Source organism: Diuraphis noxia, unplaced genomic scaffold, assembly GCF_037042655.1.
Source record: "Diuraphis noxia isolate RWA-SAM2 unplaced genomic scaffold, SU_Dnox_SAM2 contig0003, whole genome shotgun sequence".
Taxonomy (NCBI): Eukaryota; Metazoa; Arthropoda; class Insecta; order Hemiptera; family Aphididae; genus Diuraphis; species Diuraphis noxia.
The window spans coordinates 79003679-79024068 of NW_028301713.1; the positions used below are offsets into that span (position 1 = coordinate 79003679).

The 20390-nt window shown below is 28.6% G+C and overlaps 1 protein-coding gene across 3 annotated transcripts; it reads left to right on the plus strand.

The window, feature by feature from the left end:
- Window positions 1-726: 726 nt before the first annotated feature.
- On the plus strand, window positions 727-20151 carry jar (Myosin heavy chain 95F jaguar). Of its 3 annotated transcripts, XM_089222400.1 has the most exons (24): window positions 727-926; window positions 1001-1073; window positions 13472-13656; window positions 13735-13808; window positions 14064-14193; window positions 14264-14431; window positions 14504-14766; window positions 14830-14979; window positions 15042-15301; window positions 15379-15536; window positions 15610-15774; window positions 16072-16295; window positions 16538-16735; window positions 16793-17017; window positions 17128-17335; window positions 17450-17574; window positions 17801-17917; window positions 17977-18200; window positions 18280-18349; window positions 18425-18564; window positions 18633-18741; window positions 18807-18924; window positions 19019-19252; window positions 19373-20151. In XM_089222400.1, the coding sequence occupies exons 3-24, from the start codon at window positions 13473-13475 to the stop codon at window positions 19519-19521; spliced, it is 3693 nt and encodes a 1230-aa protein (XP_089078526.1). In that variant the 5' UTR covers window positions 727-926; window positions 1001-1073; window position 13472; the 3' UTR covers window positions 19522-20151. The 3 variants fall into 3 exon arrangements, with proteins under 3 accessions (XP_089078526.1, XP_015366165.1, XP_015366164.1); XM_015510679.2 differs by having other exon boundaries at window positions 727-1073; XM_015510678.2 differs by lacking the exons at window positions 727-926; window positions 1001-1073 and adding an exon at window positions 12994-13254.
- The last annotated feature ends 239 nt before the right edge of the window (window positions 20152-20390 follow it).

The following is a 20390-nucleotide window of genomic DNA, read 5'->3' on the forward strand; positions in this document are numbered from 1 at the left end:
TTGGTTCTAAAAAAATATTGGTTGACGTATATTCACGAGTACCTATATCATTGTTTAGTATAATACACAATTAACTTTTAGTAATCGTTCAACAATACGTATAGGTAGTGTATTGTATATTTGCGTATCAATATAACATATCCATCTATTATCTGTTATCGGTACAATTAATAACAACAATGAACGACATAATGACGTCACGGACATGGACAGTGAGACATTTTTTTCTGCTATCCATATGAACCAGGTCATCGTCAACGTCGTTATTTATTTAGTTCCCTATAGACTATAAACAGAAGACGGAGATAATATTGACTGAAATGTTTATAAATTAAGAATTTTTTAAACACTGACCGTCTTCTGACTATTGACTGTGATCTTTTTCTGGCCCTAATTATTTGCGATTTGCTCAAAAACCTAAAGTGGACAAGATTATTATTTTAACCAAAATAATATTGTCACATAAATTAAAAACGAGTATAATATAATATAATAATACTTAGAGCATTGATATTTTCTAGGGGGCTTTGGTCAATACTTCGGCAGATGGCGGAGGGGCTTTCTCCTCTCTGTCCATCCCCTCCAAACATACGACTATCGTGCTCACCGTACCGTCACGTATAGTTAGCCAGCCAACCCACCCGTTCGCCACCGGTTCGATACGTGTCCGTCCTCCGTCGACCGTATTACACATTTAGGCTTTACTCGTCTTGGCAGTCGACTCGTTGATAGAAGCTACTCGTTCCGCGTGTCGTGTGTGTGTGCTAGTACGTGCGCTCTGGTTGTCGCTTATGTCTCCGTAGGTGGTGTGATATTATTATGTTTAGTGGTTACTCAATATTATACTGTTTGTGAGCCGGTAATATATTGTAGTCCTCGCCGGTTGTTACTCGATATAGCCGGTCGAAGATCGTGTTCATAATAATGTAATATTTTAATAATATACCCGTGTGATCATCAATACACTGATTTTATTATTATAAGTATTAATACTCCACAGTTTTCCCGTTCAGTTCTCACCTGCTGCCATAATATTATTTTAACGCCGAGGCTTCATCGACCAGCTTAACCAGGTTAATTATATTACAGTAAAGTATATTATGATAATAATTGAATTTATTCAGTTTCTTTCGTTTCGTTTGGTATACCTATTATACTACTACACACGCGGTTGACCATTGCTTCAGTACCTCACATAAAAATATATTCATATCACGTACCAAACAGAGGAAACCATAAAAAAAAAAACCAAAACTTTTTCAAATTACAATGTGCCTACGTTGTATGCAGATACTTATGTACTATGTGTATACGTAGTTATTGTTATGTATAATATTGTGTATAACAGATATAAAAATTTCATCTTAACTATTAAGTAGTTTATATTTAGAATCTTTCGTAGCAAGGGTAGAAACACGTTGAACAAGCAGTTGGCCAGTTCGAATAAGTAGTTCACCACAGTGCATGATAGCGGTGTAATATATTATTAATAAATATTTTTATAAATATAGTGAACCGCTTAACTTTCGAATTAACAAAAAAATGTGATCAATTCAAATTTACATTCAACAACACTCAAGTTTAACAACATATGAACTTCCCTACGTTTCCAACCATTTTAAAAACAGCATTCATCACCCTTTATGAACGTTTCCAATCCTGTTTAACCAATACATCTAAACATTCTAAATATCATCAAAATGAAACTTATATTTTAAAAAGTGCAATCGATAGTTGATTTTTTATTCTATTCGACATCAAGCCTCAGACATACTAAAACTTCTATAGTACCTACTATCACATTCGGTTATTATAAAACTTGACATTTACAGTTTGTACGTAATATAATCTAATAAAAAATAAAAATAAATACATTATTATATAAAATCAAAATCAATAATACTCCGTCGTATTCAAAAAAAGATTCTGAGTAGTGTTTGGTTAAAACCACTTCTGCAGAAATATATACCTACACGGCTACACGATTGTGTTTGAAGGTTTCTCTTTAAATTTAAGGAAGCTACTACGAAAAACTAAAAACTATTTCTTTAGGATTCAAGCTGTTCAGAGTTATAACTACTAGTATTTGGTATACTAGATACGATTTTTTTTTTTTTTATTATAAAGAACAAGGCCTCGACAACATTGGTCATTGGCCGCGAATGATGATTACACTGATAGATACGATTTTTAATCGATATAAATAATACCTATATGATACTTTTGGAGCATTTACTACATTATCAAAAATCATACATTCCTCGCTAATATACATAATATAAAAATGCAGTTTTATTGTTATAATAAAGAGTGATAACAAATCCTCTTAAATCCTAATATTCACAATGCATGTAACCATACAACTATTATACATAATATGTAAATGCATAAATCAGCATAATATGATACCGGTGTAGCACTTCTGCTTTAATATTTGCTTAAAATTGCAGTATTACTGTATTGTACGTATATTTATATTAAATGTTGGTAAATAGTAGGTATTTTAACATAAATGTAAATAAAACAAAAACATTTTTTTTAAACCTAGGAAGTCACTTTGCTGTATTCAGGTTTCTAGTGGACCTAGTAATTCGACTAACCACAACGGTCCATTTCGAACGTATTTTATGTGAATTCTAAACTATTGCATACGAAAAACAATTCTGCCAAGAGACGGCGTTAAGTGTATACTTCTATCGAAATTTTGTATACCATATTATATAATATTAATAAATTATTTTTCTAATAGTCAGCAGTCGTACGGAATTTTGAACTAATTTTTAATGAAAACATCGCATAATATATTATATAACCTTATACATAATACGTAACTTATACCAACTTACTTATATATGGACTGTGGAGTGACTTATATATATGTACGGCCTATAAAATAATAATATTAAATATAGAAACTTTAAACATTTCACGATTACTTAAATTGCAGTTCTTTATACACGATTTCCAAAATATTATTTTTATTCATTAAATTTGTTAATAATTATATTGATCATAAACATTTGTATGCTTGATAAAAAAAAATGTAATACAACTAATACAAGATTAATCGTAAATTGTACTTATAATTTTATGTTATCATATATTTTAATATACCTACAAATGCAATTTTTTTTTAAAAGCTTATAAGTTTAAATGTTTTCTATAAATTCATCAAAATCACAGGCATTTCCAAAACTAACAAAATTTCCATATTTATTTTATTTCAATAGATATTTTTTCCACTCTCGAAATAAAAATCATCCAGCATATATTATCATGCTGTGAATTACTGATGACATTTTAATCATAGCAATATAGTAAACCGACCGTCGCGATTTGGCCGATTGTTCGATCGCGTTTGTATTATCTTTTTATATATTTCTATGGTCGTGTTCCGCAGCGCGTTTAACGGTTGTTTCGATTGAGATTGGATTCTGCAGTTATTCTGTATAGGTACCTATACTACAGAGTGTGGGCAAATGAGTACATCTCGACTATAACGCGAGTATTCAGTCGTGCACATCCGTAATGACTGCGGACATTTTGATGTTTAAATGATAATAATAATAATTTAGACTGCAATATGCCGACTGTGGTAGGTAACCCGGTGAATACGCGACCTGGATCGATCCCACATAAAATAGCGGTTATGACTTATGGTTAAATAATTCATCCGTTGACATCGTAACGTCACGACAACTTACTGTATACAACCATTCGCGTTTATTATTTATATTTTTATCGAATCGTCGCAATTCAGATCGTTAGTATATATTATTGTTGCGCAGCGGCATCTCGCAGGCGTGCAGAGTTCCTGCATTCGAGAAGTAGGTAGGTAGGTACCTAAAAATGCATTGTAAAAACCACTATCGAATTGGATGAAAACGTAGTAGGTTTACGGCGGTTTACTCGTTTTCTAGATTCTGTTTTATTTATCGTATTATTTTGCGGGTAAACCTAGTGCTTTTACACGATTCGAATAGTAATTCGTTTTCTTTATAGATATGTTGTATATCATATATATATAGGTAGGTACTAGTGTACTAGGTGAAAATTAAGAAAGTGCTCTGTAGAGCCACCATAATTACGCGGATATATAATATATTACACGCTACGTAGTATTGTATTGTATATATGTATATACTATAATTTATTTATATCTATATGTATTATATTGTAGTACAAAATGTAGTTATTATACTCAGTAGTCTGTTGTCTGTATCAGTGCCTTACCCAGGATTGGTTTTCGGGGGAGGGGGGGAGCTTAAACATTCATACTCAACTATATAGGAAAATAGGAAATAATTTCAAAACATATATAATATATATATATATATATATATATACATGCTATTTGATGTATTATGCATTTAATATATTTATGGAAATTGTCACAATATTTTAAATCTAAGCTCGTCCGTCAACATTATTACTCTGATATGAACCCATTACGCGTTACTAAAAAAAAAAATACCTCACCTGAGATTTCTCGGGGGGAAGCCCAAAAGCCCACCCTCTAAATACGGCACTGGCACACCGGTCTGCATTGCAAGTAGCCTACAGTTTAGAGCCTAATGCGTGCTTAGATATTAAAGAGATATATTTAAACTATAGACAGTATCGTATAATTAATATAGATCTAACTTAAAATAATGTGCATATATCTACTATTATAAACTTACCAACCTAGTTTCATTTTTGAAAACATGACAAGTGATCTACAACAAACTTCCCATGATGAGATATACCGAATTCATGGTGATATATTTCATGTCTTCGTCTTACACACGAATTTTCGTTTTTTAGTTTCAATAGTGTGCTGTTAGTTTAAATATTAGAGTGAATTGACCCATTTTAAAACTTTTAGGTAAGAATATTATATATGTTCTCTCATTGTGATTTTTTAGGATATTTAAATTCTTAAATTAGTTATGGTAAATATGAATATTTGACAATGCACTTAACTCATTTAACACAGATATTGTTCTTACCTAAATTTTTGATACTGGGTCAAATCACTCTAATATCAAAACTAACAGCGCGTTATTAAAACTAGTGAACGAAAATGTTCTATATAGTACGTATGTAAGACGGAGACAATGCATGCGGGTGCGACGTCCTCTTAATAGTAATATAGATATACAAGACTAAAGACTTGGTGCGTAAATATCATCTACAATGAAGTTTTCAAGTATGAATATATTATATTATATACCAATACCATTATACGTATAAACACTTATATTATGATACGTTATAACTATATAGTTATAAGTTTATAAGTGTATAGTGTGTTCTGTGTACAACACTTCATTCTACTCATTTTCGGTTCAACAATTCACGAGTGTTTTACCCTTTCGCTTTTGTTTAATTTTCCGTTAACTCGAGACTCGACAGACCATAACAATAATAATAACATAGGTATTAGGTATGTATGTTATAAAATAGCGCCAACACCTGCGTTTTATAATGATCGGCTCGCAACTGTTTATACACATATCGCGTTAAACATCGCTGCATTATAATGTTATATTCTAACGTTACGAATCATAATTTATAAAATAGACTAAACCTATTATTCAATATTAACGAGTGACGACGAATCATGCTTGACCGAAACAGAATTTTATTCGTGTAAATGCGCTTACAATTATATGACGATCTATTCAATTTGCACTCGCGAACTAATAAGTAAAATATTTATGTACCATTGTACAATTGAAAACAACCATATTTACCTATCATGACATTATTTGCATTATTTCACGCAGTATAATATACTGTATATAATATTCTACCTATTTATTATTTACAGTTTCATCACAGACTATAATACCTATATCATAATAGGTATAGTCTGAAGTTTCATAACATAAACAAACATGTATCGGTCGTCGTGCCTTCTGGCTATTAGAAAGAACCAATTTAAAGTAGGTATACGTTATTTTGTACGTCTGCAATATGTTAGCATTGTTACAATAATAATCATCATTGTCATAGGCGTACACAAAGTTGCAGACTCAATTGCAGTTCCGGGAGCGCACATTAAAAATTAAGGCTCACGAAAATTTTTAATGCTATTAGGTCCTACATTGAAAATTGATCAAAAATTCTATCTAAATAAAAAAAGACCTATATGTACAAGTAAACTAAGTTATGTAGACAACAATTTAAAAATTAACTTTACAGATAAATGATAACGATAAAATTTAGTTTTTTGAGAAAGGTCGTATTATTCAAATTTTCAATGAACAGCACAATTCTTTTTTGATAGAAAAAAAATTCCAACCAATGTTATATGTACTGCGTACTAGCTCTCTGCCTTCGTTTATAAAAAATAAAAACTCTATAACGGACAAACTATTAAAATATACTATATTTATTGATACAAATATTTATTTTTGAAACTAATTTTATACATTAAATAATGGTTATAGGTATTGTAAGATAAGGTAATACAATAATGACTTTCATCATTTAATTATGTATGCATAATATTAAAAAATTAACATGGTCATGGTGTTATTATACCTATACAACACCCTCTCCCTCTAGCGCAATGCTACCATTGCAACAAATACCAATTTGTTTGCCACCCATAAAATAAGTAGACAAATTACTAAAGCATTTAAAGGTATAGGTAAATAACGCATTTGAAAATGTTATCATTTTTCGCCCTTAAATAAATTACTGAAGTGTACAACATATTTTATTTTATTTTCACAATAGAGGTTGTATAAATTTATACATCCGTTCGTTGACTTCCAGCTTATATTCGAATAGTATAATATATAAATCGATACGCTTCACAAAGAAATGATGGTCATCAATCTTTGTATTTGATTTTTTTTTCATGGTTGTAATTTGTATTATACTATTATCAGTGATGTAATTGAAATATACCTACCATCAGAGGGAAATAAATATTTTTTTACGGTTTTTTTTTAAACTCATTATTATAAATTTGCATAAGCTGTACTAAACTTTAAATCTGATTAATACAACAATTTACAAAAAAGCAGTTAGAAGATATATCCCCCATATCCTCCCCTCGGTATTCATTACAAGTCTAATATAACATAAGGCAAATGGTAACCTAACCTTGAATAATATACAGTGAAAGTATTGAATAACGTCGATTGTTATGTGAAACAGATGCAAAGTATATTATTTACCAGTGTTATCGACAAATTCGATAATAATCTAATTGACTAAAGTAGTTTGTAATCAATTATTACTCATTTTTTAGAATCATGACAAAAATCGAAGAATAACTTTCATTGGACCACAAATAAAGTATACCAATCTTTATTCACAGCTAGTAGATGATATTAAGGAATAATGATATTATATCATATATTATTATTTAAATTACCTACCTACTATGTACAACTTTACTATTGTATTATAAACAATTTTGAATCATCAAAAAATTAATGTAAACTAGACATTTTACAGTACCTAATACAGGTATTTTTGTTATTGGTAGGTATAACTTAATAGGTATTATTAATTTTTAAATTTAAAATAGAACATTATAGTTTATATAAAATTATAGTTATAAAATTCAATTTTCGGATCTAAAAATTTGCATTTAAGTTTGGATTTATATATGTGTAATTTGAAAGAAAATGTATAATAAAAAATACATGTAGTGAGGCGGACTATTATTACAATTTACAATGTTTGTTATCCAAAGAAGGATATCTATTACTTATAATGGATACATTTTCCGTAGCTGGGGTTACAAAGCACTTGAGTAATAGGTTTTTATCAATACTTAGACACGATTAGTTAACAAATTTAAAATTATTGATATATTTTAAAATAGTACTTTAGGTATATCAAACGATGGCTGTTAATTATTATATGTATTATATTTGAATTTCACTCATATCGATATAGTGACTGTCAAACTGACTGACGTGTGTTAATTTAATAATAAATATTAATTTGGATGGAGCTGAAAAGGGCCGAGTCTGTCTATATTGTGTTGGTGAATGATTCACATAATTATTATGTTCTATTTTATGTTTACTTAGTGTACCTATAATTTATAAATACAATGCAACAAAATATATTAAAATACATATTAGGTACATGACGTAATACTACGATAAATGCATTTTTTTATTTAAGTGTTAAGTATTAATTTAACGTACTAATGTATAATATACAAAATAGTGAATTAAAAAATACCTATATAAATATATAACATATTAACATATATATATTTATATATATTTTATATATATAAATAATAAATATATATAGATGTTGAATTGTTTTCGATTTGTTTCGTTAATTTTGATACGGTTCTTTGAAATTTAGATACGATGGCCTTGTACAATCTACAGTCAATAAATATTTATCTAAAAACAGTAAAAACGATTTTCAACAAATTGTAGTTTTTTTTTCAGCCTAAAATTATGTAAGTACTTAATATGTACCTAAGTGCTATCATAAATATCACTACGTATTTTAAATTTGTCAATTCGTAAATAATTATAAAGGTTAAAGTGTTTATACGGACGTATAATATCTAATCACGTATTCACGTGTAAATAATGATGGGCTTGCGCATTGTTTAAAAAAAAATGCACTAAACAGTTAATATTTTAAGCTTCGTCGATACTTCCTGGAATGTTCTTATTAAGCCATCTTCAAAAAATTCGTCAAACGAAAATTACATTATTTATCAGATTTAATATATTAAATTGTTATAAATAAAAATTATAAATAGTAAGTAAGTAGAGTCTTAAGAATCTCATAATTGTTTAAAGCCTACGTTATATTATATCTATAAACAGTGATCCATTTTTCGTACATAATGTATTAACATTTTATTCAATACGTTTTTGTGATTTTTATAATTTAAAGTTATGTTTTTATTTTTAATATAAATATATTATAATATGTAGTCGGTCAGTCTGATATAGATCATAAGTATATAGATATTCTGTGCAATTAATTTGTTAAATATAGGTGCCTATATTAATAAATCATAAATTTATATTTATATTTTGCAGTAGAATCGTAAAAGAATAATTGCTTTGAAGATAAATGATAATACTCGTTTCCTCTATTTAAATTTTATCTGATTTTAAGAGTGGAGTATTTACAAGTCCTTTTTAAATTTTGCTAATCCACTGAGTTTTTATTGCTATTTTATTATTTTTACAGGAAAAGATTAATAGAAACATTCATCACCGTTGGTGAATTTAAATAGGTCATCAAACTTAAAACATTATTAAATTATTTTGAATTACCGATATTATTTATATAGGCATACCTACCGAACAATCAATACTAATCCCTTGGCAGTTAAAGTAGTTTAGTAGTTGTCACTTATGGTCTATATCATTCGTGCATGTATAATGTATTTAATATTATTTTATATTTGTGTGGTTTCTTAATCGTATCCTACTTAAGAGCACGCCGAACATGCATGACATGTTGTCAAAGACAAAATCTACAATCATAAAGATAGGTACCAGTACCGTATCTAGGGGTTGGACTTTTGGGCTGAAGCCTCAGTTAGTTATGGGCATTTTAAAATTGTATTATCTTACATGTATAATAAGTAAAGTATAGTTATAACACTTCACTATTTCATCAATAAAAATCAATAATAATTAGTTATATACTTTTAAGTTTGGTAATATATCGATAAGCTATGATAACTAACCTGTAGTCATCTGAAGAAGAAAATCGAGTTCGTATTTTGTATAGAAACTTAAACAACAAAAACGGTAGTCATCTATAGAACTTGAGCCAGAGACATGCTCACGAGGAGATGAGGGTATCATATTTCCCTTTACCTTATTTTTTTCATATAAAATATATAATGAAGAAATAGAAATTAATGAATACATAATGTGGTCTAATACTCTAATAATAGTCGAAAATTAACTACCCCCTTTCAAAAAAGCTGAGAATAGCACAGACGTGAGCTATGCATTATTATAAAAAATTATAAAATATAATATGCTTTACGTAACGGTAAAGAGTGTTGACAATACCTAACACGCATTGTGTAGGTACGTATCCGTCGAAGCCGTGAAGGAGACAATAACATTTCGTATTTTGTAGATTCAATTCGACGGAGTTTTATGATTGTTTTTTATCGTTACTTAACACTTAACAGTAGTGGCCAGTGGGTAAACTCTCGAACAGTAATATCTGCTGGAAATAAAAGAAAAAGTTGATCATTAATCCATAATAACTTGTAATTTATTATAAGCATTTAAAGTTAAAATTTTCAATTTTGACAAAATTGGATTTTCTCTCATAAAATTATGATTTCTCATCAAACTGTATTTTAGTTTTTGACTGTAATTCAAAAAGTATTTATCATAGAAATATGAAACATCTTAATGTTGTTTAAATTCTAATTCTCTAAACTTATAATAATTTTCAAAATATTAATAGGTATTAGTGCTCAATACTTTTGCATTTCAGCTGTTTTAATTTTATGCTATTTGTAAGCATTTTAAATTTTCTTAATTTTTTAACTGATGATAAAAATGTTAAGACTCGGTCAAAATTCATAAACATTTTATGCGAGAACCCCATAAAAGTTGTTCTTTTAAAAATTTAAAAATATATAAGGTAGGTACTATTTTTTTATATACCTATATACAAGCGTTTAAAGTTCAAATTAATCATGAATACTTAAAATTTAAAAAACTATTTTGTAATTGAAAATTGGCCTTGAAAGTAGACACCTTTGTATATTAAATTTTGCGTGAGAAAACAATTCATGATAGGTATATTGTTATATTATTATATATTTATTATTGGAACCCACAGTTTTTCTTTATCATGGTAATCGGTCAAATTACCATCATGTCGCACAACAATATATACATGCAGTGATGGTGACAACTGTAACGAAACACAGTAATGAGTATATGTATACACGATACAATATATTATGTACTTAATACATTTATAATACACTGCAAGTACATATCTTCATAAGAAGTAATAACTAAACCTACTATACTTACTACAGACATTCTATTATACATCAAATATTACAATATCAATAAATTCTTAGGTAGGTAACAACTAATAATAGTAAGTTAGTTTTTCTAATAAAACAAATGTAAAATGTAAAATGTACATACATTGTAGGTTAAACTATTGAATATTTTAAACTACAATTTATATTTTTAATTTCATATGCAGAAGCAGAATACATTTCTAAAATGTTGGTATACAAAATAAATATATCGATAATTTTGAACTTTTTTTTAAATTAGTTTTTATAATAATATTTATTTATAGTTTAGACTAGTGGTCTCATAGAGTTATTCTATGAATGGTGTGTAGATTAGATTTATAGTATAAGTATACCCTATAGAGTGTATAGTGGTTATTATAGACTATAATATAATGTATTATATAGGTAGGCGGTAACGACTTCCCGAGCATAAGCGAAAATCGTCTATAAATATAAAGGGTCAGTGGCGTATATAGGGGAAGGATTAGGGGTTCCCCCCCCCCCGAAATGTATGGTTGGTATTGGCCTTGATTTTGAACAATCGAAAAAAAGTTAAAAGGCTTACAACATGAATGCAATAGGTTCTTCAGAAATTTCTCTTATTATAATTGAATAACATTGAAAATACAGTCACATTTTTTTTTCAAGCATTTAAGGTTAAATGCTGGCGTAATTCATTAAAGTTATCAAAATATGTAAATATATTTTTATACAAAAAATTAATATAATTTGTTTTTGTATACCTAAAGCTAATTCTGATAATTTTATTATAAGAATAACGCCGACCGACATCTAATACTCTCTAGTCTCTCGTCAAATCAGTTAATTATTTTTCAGGAAAAGAAATTTTTAGAACGGAACGGTAGGTTAGATGAATAATTGCCCTCTAACGTTATATTTTATACTATAATGTAATAAGTTAGCACCTGACTGGTTTTTGAATAAAGAATACGGCCCCAATAATCAATATACACTAAGCAATATAACAGTCAGCTAATTCTATAACTTTTGAAAATGAAAACTGACTCCGAATCCTTTTAAGTGCTTAGAAGTATCAGAAACTGATTATAAATTAGTCAGGTATGTCGTATACTCCAGCTGTATGAACAAATCTGTTAATTTATACGATATTGTAACTATTATTTGTGTATGCCAAATTGCATCGGTCGAGCCGTCAAGCAATACACTAAAAAAATGTTAATACCTAGTTGATATATAATAATATATTAATGTAATATTATTTTATCATATTTTATAACATATTATAATAGGTGTAGGTATCTACTACTTACCTACCTGTAACCCTAACTAAAATATTATTAAAATGTATATGTTTAATTGTAATATTATTGTATAGGTAACCATATAAATATATAATATTACGTGAATCTAAGGCACGAACAAAGATATTTATAGATCATGATCTAGGCCTCTAGGGTAATTAAGTATCATAAGACACAGAATGATGATACCTAATACATAAAATCAGTAATCACGCTAGATACAAAACACCTGACGAATCAGCTACCTCCTACTACCAATATAATTGTATAGACAATTAATTATAAACAATTGACATTTTATACCCAACAACAATATTATGCATAGTTATTGAAACCATAAACATTAAACGATTGAATTGACGAAACAGCATTCAGATATTATTATATCACGTAATACCTTTTATCTTCACGGATAAACGTTTAGCGACAATATTACTCAACAGTTTACCAACATTTCTGCTACTACTACGACTAAACGCCTCCGCGGCATCTCACCATCGAACCATAATAAAATTTTAAAATATGCACATAAAACATAATTGTACGCTTCGGTTTTCACCTGTTCTGAGATTTTAATGTCGTTCAGACGTCACAACCGTAATCACGTCGATGCCGATGTGACCGTGGTTATGGGTCGAATACAGTAAACAGTAAACTCGTCCGCCGCCGCGCCGCTGTACTATCAGTCGCCCACCCCCCTTCGCCCACTGCACCGGCGACCTTATTGTCGTGCGAAACTGCGAAATGTTACGTTGAACTTTCGTCGGCGGCCGTCATACGGTCATACGGACCACAATAATATTATAATACTGCGATGGCCTTGGCCGATTGCGGCCCCCGTCGTCCCGGAACCGTTCGGTGCTTTTGTCGCTCTTCAGTTTCCTACGACACACGTGTGGCCATAAAAGGTCGGACGCAATAAGTTCCACACCCTAAAAATCGTCTGTCCGCAATGGCCAAAAGGTAAACGGTTGCGTTTGTCCGCGAACATATTTTCATAAAATCGGTTTTCCAAATGTCTCAAACCCTTGGATTACATCCAATATTTAATGCCACGCTGCATCGCTAGTTACATTTTTTATGTCACTTGAATAATTATATTTTTCAAGACGTGTGTCTTGGTTTTCGACCACCCTAGGTTCCTAATTAATTTTTGACTGAAATCCGTTTTGTAATATAGGATGGATCAAGTTGTCTGGGTGCCGGAGCCCAAAGAAGGCTTTATACTGGCCACGATTGTAGATCTAGGAATGGATGAGGTCACTGTACAACCTGTTGGATCATCAAAAGCTCAATTTACTCTGCCTCTGGATCGCATGTATACAGCCAACCCTCATTTTGACGATAAGGATGTTGATGATAATTGTAAGCATATTATAACATTGTACTACAAATTTAAGACAAGTAGGTATGGTGGCTATAAATTGAATTATTAATTTACAGGTTCTCTGATGCATTTAAATGAAGCCACATTATTAAACAATGTCAAAAAAAGATACTCAAAAGATAAGATTTACGTAAGTACCTGCCTAATTTATAATTTTATTTCATTGTGGTACCTATTTAATGTCATATTTATATTTTTAAATTAATCAAAGTTGAACTAAAAACATTTACCTTCTATGATATCTTGCATAGTACCTACATTAAGTATAACATTAAATCTTTTTGTATATTTTTAAATGTTTTTTTTTTTTTTAAACAGCCATTCATTTTCTTAAAAATAATTTATAATAATTAAATTAATTACCTTTATTCGAACAATTTTTCAGACCTATGTTGCTAACATACTGATATCTGTTAATCCTTACATAGAAATAAAAAATCTTTATTCAACTGATGTTATGCAGAAGTATAAAGGAAAATCTCTTGGCGTTTTACCACCTCATATATTTGCGATTGGTACATATTATACATGATGATTTATAAGAAATCCTTAAATATAAAAGCTCGTTATCTGATTTATATCTAGCTGATAAATCATTCCGGGATATGAAAGTGCTTAAACAATCACAATCTGTTATCGTGTCTGGTGAATCGGGGGCTGGGAAAACAGAATCTACAAAACATTTATTACGATACCTATGCTACCAATGGGGATCATCTAATGGACCAGCGGCTGATCAAAAAATTTTAGATGGTAACTACATTAATTATTAGATACCTACTAATTAGAAACATGTTCTTAGTGTAATTGTATATTTTTTTTTAGCAAATCCTGTCTTAGAAGCTTTTGGGAATGCTAAGACAACACGTAACAATAATTCATCAAGGTTTGGAAAATTTATGGAAGTTCATTTTGATAATTCATGTTCTGTTGTTGGAGGATATATCAGTCATTATCTTCTTGAAAAATCTAGAGTTTGTATTCAAAGCTCAGAAGAACGTAATTACCATGTATTTTATTTGCTGTGTGCTGGAGCCCCATCTGATTTACGCGGTAAATTATCTCTTGACAATCCTGATACTTTTAATGTAAGTCGACTTTAAGAAAATATATATTGTATATAGCAAATAAATAGCATTTATTTTTGTTAGTATTTGAGAAAAGGATGTACTCAATATTTTACTAACAACCTAACTAGTAAAAAATTGGAAAATGATCAAAAGAGTAAACTTCAAAATAAACAAGGGGGTCTTAAAGATCCAATGTTAGATGATGTCATAGGATTTTCTACAATGGATGAAGTTAGTTATTTCTTTGATCCAAAATTTAAAATTGTTTAATAATCTTTTTTCATTAATTGTAGGCTTTGAGTAGACTTGGTCTATCAAATAAAGAAAGATGCGACATTTATACGATTGTAGCAGCTGTTTTACACTTGGGAAATATAGAATTCGAAGAAAACATTGAAAGTACTAAAGGTGGTTGCAAAGTGACAGAACAAACTGAAAGTAGTTTGTCTATAGTTGCCAAATTGCTATCTGTTGACTTTGACGAGCTCCGACAAGCACTTATTACTAAAGTAATGATGACTAATCGAGGTGGACTCAAGGGGACCGTAATTATGTATGAAATAATATTCAATACTTATTTATATTAATGCTGTTTACTGGTTTACTAATTATATCATTTTCAAATTATAGGGTACCATTAAAGCAATATGAAGCAAATAATGCTAGAGATGCACTTGCTAAAGCCATATATGGAAAACTATTTGATAATATTGTATATAGGATAAATTCAAGTATACCATCTAAGGCATCTAATTATTATATAGGTGTATTAGATATTGCTGGATTTGGTAAGAAATTAATTTTACTATGACATAATATTAAAATTACCAAAACATTTTAATGACTATTATTTACTTTTAGAATATTTCACTGTTAATAGTTTTGAACAGTTTTGCATAAACTACTGCAATGAAAAACTTCAACAATTTTTCAATGAACGCATACTTAAAGAGGAACAAATGCTTTATGAACGTGAAGGCCTAGCTGTAAGAAAAATTGAATTTGTTGACAATCAAGATTGTATAGGTAAATAAAAGTTATTATAGTTGATAGTAGAATAGGTGTTATACCAACTAATAATAATTAGATGAAACTTATAACAATTTAAAAAATAATGAATCATGCTTTACACAATATGTAGTTACTTATATTATACTAATAGTATAAACATACCTGTTATACTTTGATGACTGACTAAATTATCAGAAATAAAGTTGTGTTAATACCAACAAAAAATAAATTAGCATAAGAAATTATATAGAATATACGATAGATTATTCTTGTATTCCTTCCATTTTATTTATATATAATTATAATATTCAGATTTAATTGAATCCAAAAATGGTGGTATATTCAATTTATTGGATGAAGAATCAAAACTGCCCAAACAAAGTTCTGAACATTTTACTACCGAAGTGCATAAGCGTTGGCAGGGGCACTTTAGACTAGCTTTAGCTAGAGCTTCAAGACTTAAATCTCATCGAGAAATACGAGATGATGAAGGTTTTATGGTTAGACATTTTGCTGGAGCAGTGTGTTATCGAACTGTAAGCATTAATGCATATTTCTTTTTGTATTATAATTATATTTATTATTATTTTAGTTTAAAATTAAATTTAAGCATTATATTTAATATTTATAAATTTTGTTTTAAATTTGTACTGCAATTAATGTTTTATTTGTCTTACTAATATTAATACACGTTAGTCTTTTTTATTTTATTACAGTAAAAATAAAAATTCAAATTGTAAAATACTTACAGAATTATTAAATTTGTTGTTTTTTACAGAGTCAATTCATCGATAAAAATAATGATGCTCTTCATGCTAACTTAGAAGGTCTAGTTCAAGAAAGTAACAATCCATTCTTACAAAGTCTATTTGCTACCAGCACTCAATGTGCAAATAAAGGAAAGTTGAACTTCATAAGTGTTGGATCAAAATTTAAGAGTCAGTTGGCTGAGCTCATGGAAAAATTAAGGAGTACTGTAAGTCAAGTAATTTTGGAATAAAACAATGTGTCATCTGTTTTAATTATTTGATAGGGTACAAACTTCGTTAGATGTATTAAACCAAATGACAAAATGGTAGACCATCTGGTAGATGGTGGATCAATTCTATCCCAATTACAGTGTTCTGGCATGACAAGTGTATTAGAGCTTATGCAACAAGGCTTTCCATCGCGAGCTCCATTTCAACAACTTTATGATATGTACAAACAGAGACTGCCTCCAAAGCTTGCTCGCCTTGAACCAAGAATATTTTCTAAAGTAATTAATGAGTATGAAATATAATTCTTTGTGATACATTTTTATATCACTTATAGATAGATATTAATTAATTGATAATTTATTATTTTAATGTTTTATATTTATTTTAGGCATTGTTCAGAGCAGTTGGAGTTAATGAAGGCGATTACAAGTTTGGTGTATCAAAAGTTTTTTTTCGACCAGGAAAATTTGCTGAATTTGATGCAATTATGCATTCAGATCCAGATAACTTGAAACAAATGATAGAAAAAGTGCAGAAATATCTAACTACTTTACATTGGAAACAATCCCAATGGTGTGCTTTATCTGTTATTAAATGTAAGACATTATATCAATTTAAATATTCATAATAATATACCCACTAAATTAAGATATTTTGCTAACTTTAAACTATCATTATTCTCATACTCATATACATTTATATTATTGTAGTGAAAAATAAAATATTGTATCGACGAGCAAATCTTATAATCATTCAAAAAAATGTGAGAATGCATTTATCAAAAATGAAACACAGGCCTAGATACATGGGAATAAAAAAAATAAACAGTTTGAAAGTGAGTTAATCAATTATAGTTAACTAGTAGCTTTATGGTATGTTGCTCAGTCAATATTTAATTTAACAGACTAATCCTAAGTTACTATTTAGTATTTAATGTTTAAATCCTTAAAGATTGTCAAATGTTTAAAAATGTATACAGTTAACATATGTTTATGCAGCTGTGTAATGCTATATATTATTCACTTCAAATATTATTTTAACTGTTTTTTTTTTTTTTTTAGACCATATTAAATGAAATGGAAACATTAGCAGGACAAATTAAAAAAGATAATGCTCTCTGTGTATCAGATGCTCAAAAGTTGCGATGTGAATTTGATTTAGCAATTAATAAGATAAGAGTAATGAATTATAATTTGTACTTTTGGCATAATGTTGAATTTATAATTATTGATTTTAGAATAATGAAAATATCAAAGCAGCTGAAATAAACAATGTTTATAATAATTTGGTTAAAGCAGCCAATTCACAAATGGAAAGTTTAAGAAAGAAAGCAAATGCTGAAAAAAGTGCTGAAGCTGAAAAACAACGTTTAGCTAAATTACAAATTGAAATGGAAATAGTTAAGGCTACTAAGGAAAAAGAAGAACATGCTAAGTTAGAAGATGAACAAATTAAAAAACAGTAAGTAGAAAAATTAGTATTGTTGAATGTTTAATTTTATCATTTTAAATTTTAAATTATAACTAATTTTTGTTTATAGAAAAATAGAAATAGAACTTCGTCGTAAAGCCGAAGAAGAAATACATAAAAATGATATTTTCTTAACTAAAGTAGGTTTTATCTAAACATATATTACAAGTTATACAGATAATACAATTAAAATTTTTTTTTATTATTTAATTTAGGAAGAGATTGATAAGGCTGCATTAGCCGAAGCTAAGTTTAGAGAGCAAATGGAACAAGAGCGACGCGATCACGAACTTGCTTTACGGTTGGCACAAGAAACAAATAGTTATGTTGAAGATATCTCCAATACCTACTCAAAGTAAGTATGATGATGTTATTATAAATATAAATAATACTAATGTGAAAATAAATGTATATTTTAAACAGGAGATCTACAAATATAGAACAACCAACAGGTAAATATGATTTGTCAAAGTGGAAGTATTCAGAACTTAGAGATACTATCAATACTTCCTGTGACATTGAACTATTAGAGGTAAATCTAAAACCATGTGCTTAATTTATCGTATTGGTGATTTATGACAATAGAATTTCCAATAGGCTTGTAGAGTAGAATTTCATCGTCGTCTCAAGGTATATCACGCTTGGAAAGCAAAGAACAAAAAACGTACTTACATGGACGACAATGAGAGAGTGCCTCGTTCCATAATGGATACTGGTAAATCAGACAAATTATACTTAAGTTATTAAGTTATTTTTATTGATTATTAATTGAATATTAAGTACTACTTTACATTGCAATTTCTTTGTAGCTAATCAGTCAAAGGGAGTTAAACATTATCAGAATACAAAGGTACAGCCAATAATTCCTATAAGTAGCCAACGTTATTTTCGCATTCCTTTTGTACGTTCAAGTACGCCTGCCAGATCACCTGGATCTGGAGGAGATCAGCATCGTGGATGGTGGTATGCACACTTTGATGGACAATATGTTGCAAGACAAATGGAACTACATCCTGACAAACCAGCAATTTTACTTAATGCCGGTAAGACTTACCCAGTATTGATAAATTATTTAGTTAATGGACATCTCATTTATAAAAACTTCTTTGTTATGTATTAAAAACATTATTTGTTGTAGATAATAAAATTAATTTTGATTTCAGGGAAGGATGATATGCAGATGTGTGAACTAAGTTTGGATGAAACAGGTTTAACTCGTAAGAGGGGTGCTGAAATATTAGAAAATGATTTCAATAAAGAATGGGAAAAACACGGTGGAAATCCATATACTAAGAATAATGTCAGTAATTAAGTATCGGCAGTTTACATGAAAACTGCCTGTTGTCAAGATTATTGTCTCAAATAAATGTTTTAATTATAGGTTATACTGAATCCAAGATATCACATTCCTTACAATTTTTATTTTATTTTTTTGTTTAATTTTATGTTTTGTTCCTATAATTGGGTGATTGGTTTTTAATGTTTTCATCAGGTTGTGATAGATGTGATCAATAACAGTATTGAATTATTGTTTAAAACAAATTTTTTTTAGTTATTTTCTTGTCAATTTAACTGTTATACTTTATAATAACAAATGTCATGTTTGAAAAAATTTTTTTTAATTTTATTAATTATTTTAATATTTACTATTTAGTACTGTTATTTGTTAACAAATAATCTAATCATTAAAAAATATATATATTGGCTGTTAAAAATGTTAATTTTATAATTATAATTTTCTTTGTCTAACATAAAAATATATCTACTCTATTGTAAAACTCGTTTCAAATGAATATAAATCTGTGATAAGAAATTGGTAATTCAAACAAATATTTAAAACTGTTATTTTGATATTTTATTATTTACATAATCATAATTTATAAAATATTTTATGTATAAACAAATAATGAAAAAGTCTAATAAATTATAATGTATTCTGATATTTATAATAATGATTTTCATCAACACTTTTAAATTTTATCGGAGGTATTTAAATAAGTTAAATAAAATTAAAATTTTACAAATATTTATTTTTAGTTTGAACTTCAGTCTTCAATGTTTATTAATATTATTTGTATGTATCATCTTTTAGGTAAAGCTACAATCAATTATCAGTAGCCAGGTATCTTTATTGACTATTCTAGTAGTTGCAAATTTACTACTATACATTATACAAAATAA

What these genes read in the sequence shown, in the direction of transcription:
- jar (XM_015510678.2), top strand. An exon ending in ACTCAAAAGATAAGATTTAC is followed by an intron (nt 13,809 to 14,063) that starts GTAAGTACCTGC and finishes ACAATTTTTCAG; the next exon opens with ACCTATGTTGCTAACATACT. An exon ending in ACAATCCTGATACTTTTAAT is followed by an intron (nt 14,767 to 14,829) that starts GTAAGTCGACTT and finishes TATTTTTGTTAG; the next exon opens with TATTTGAGAAAAGGATGTAC.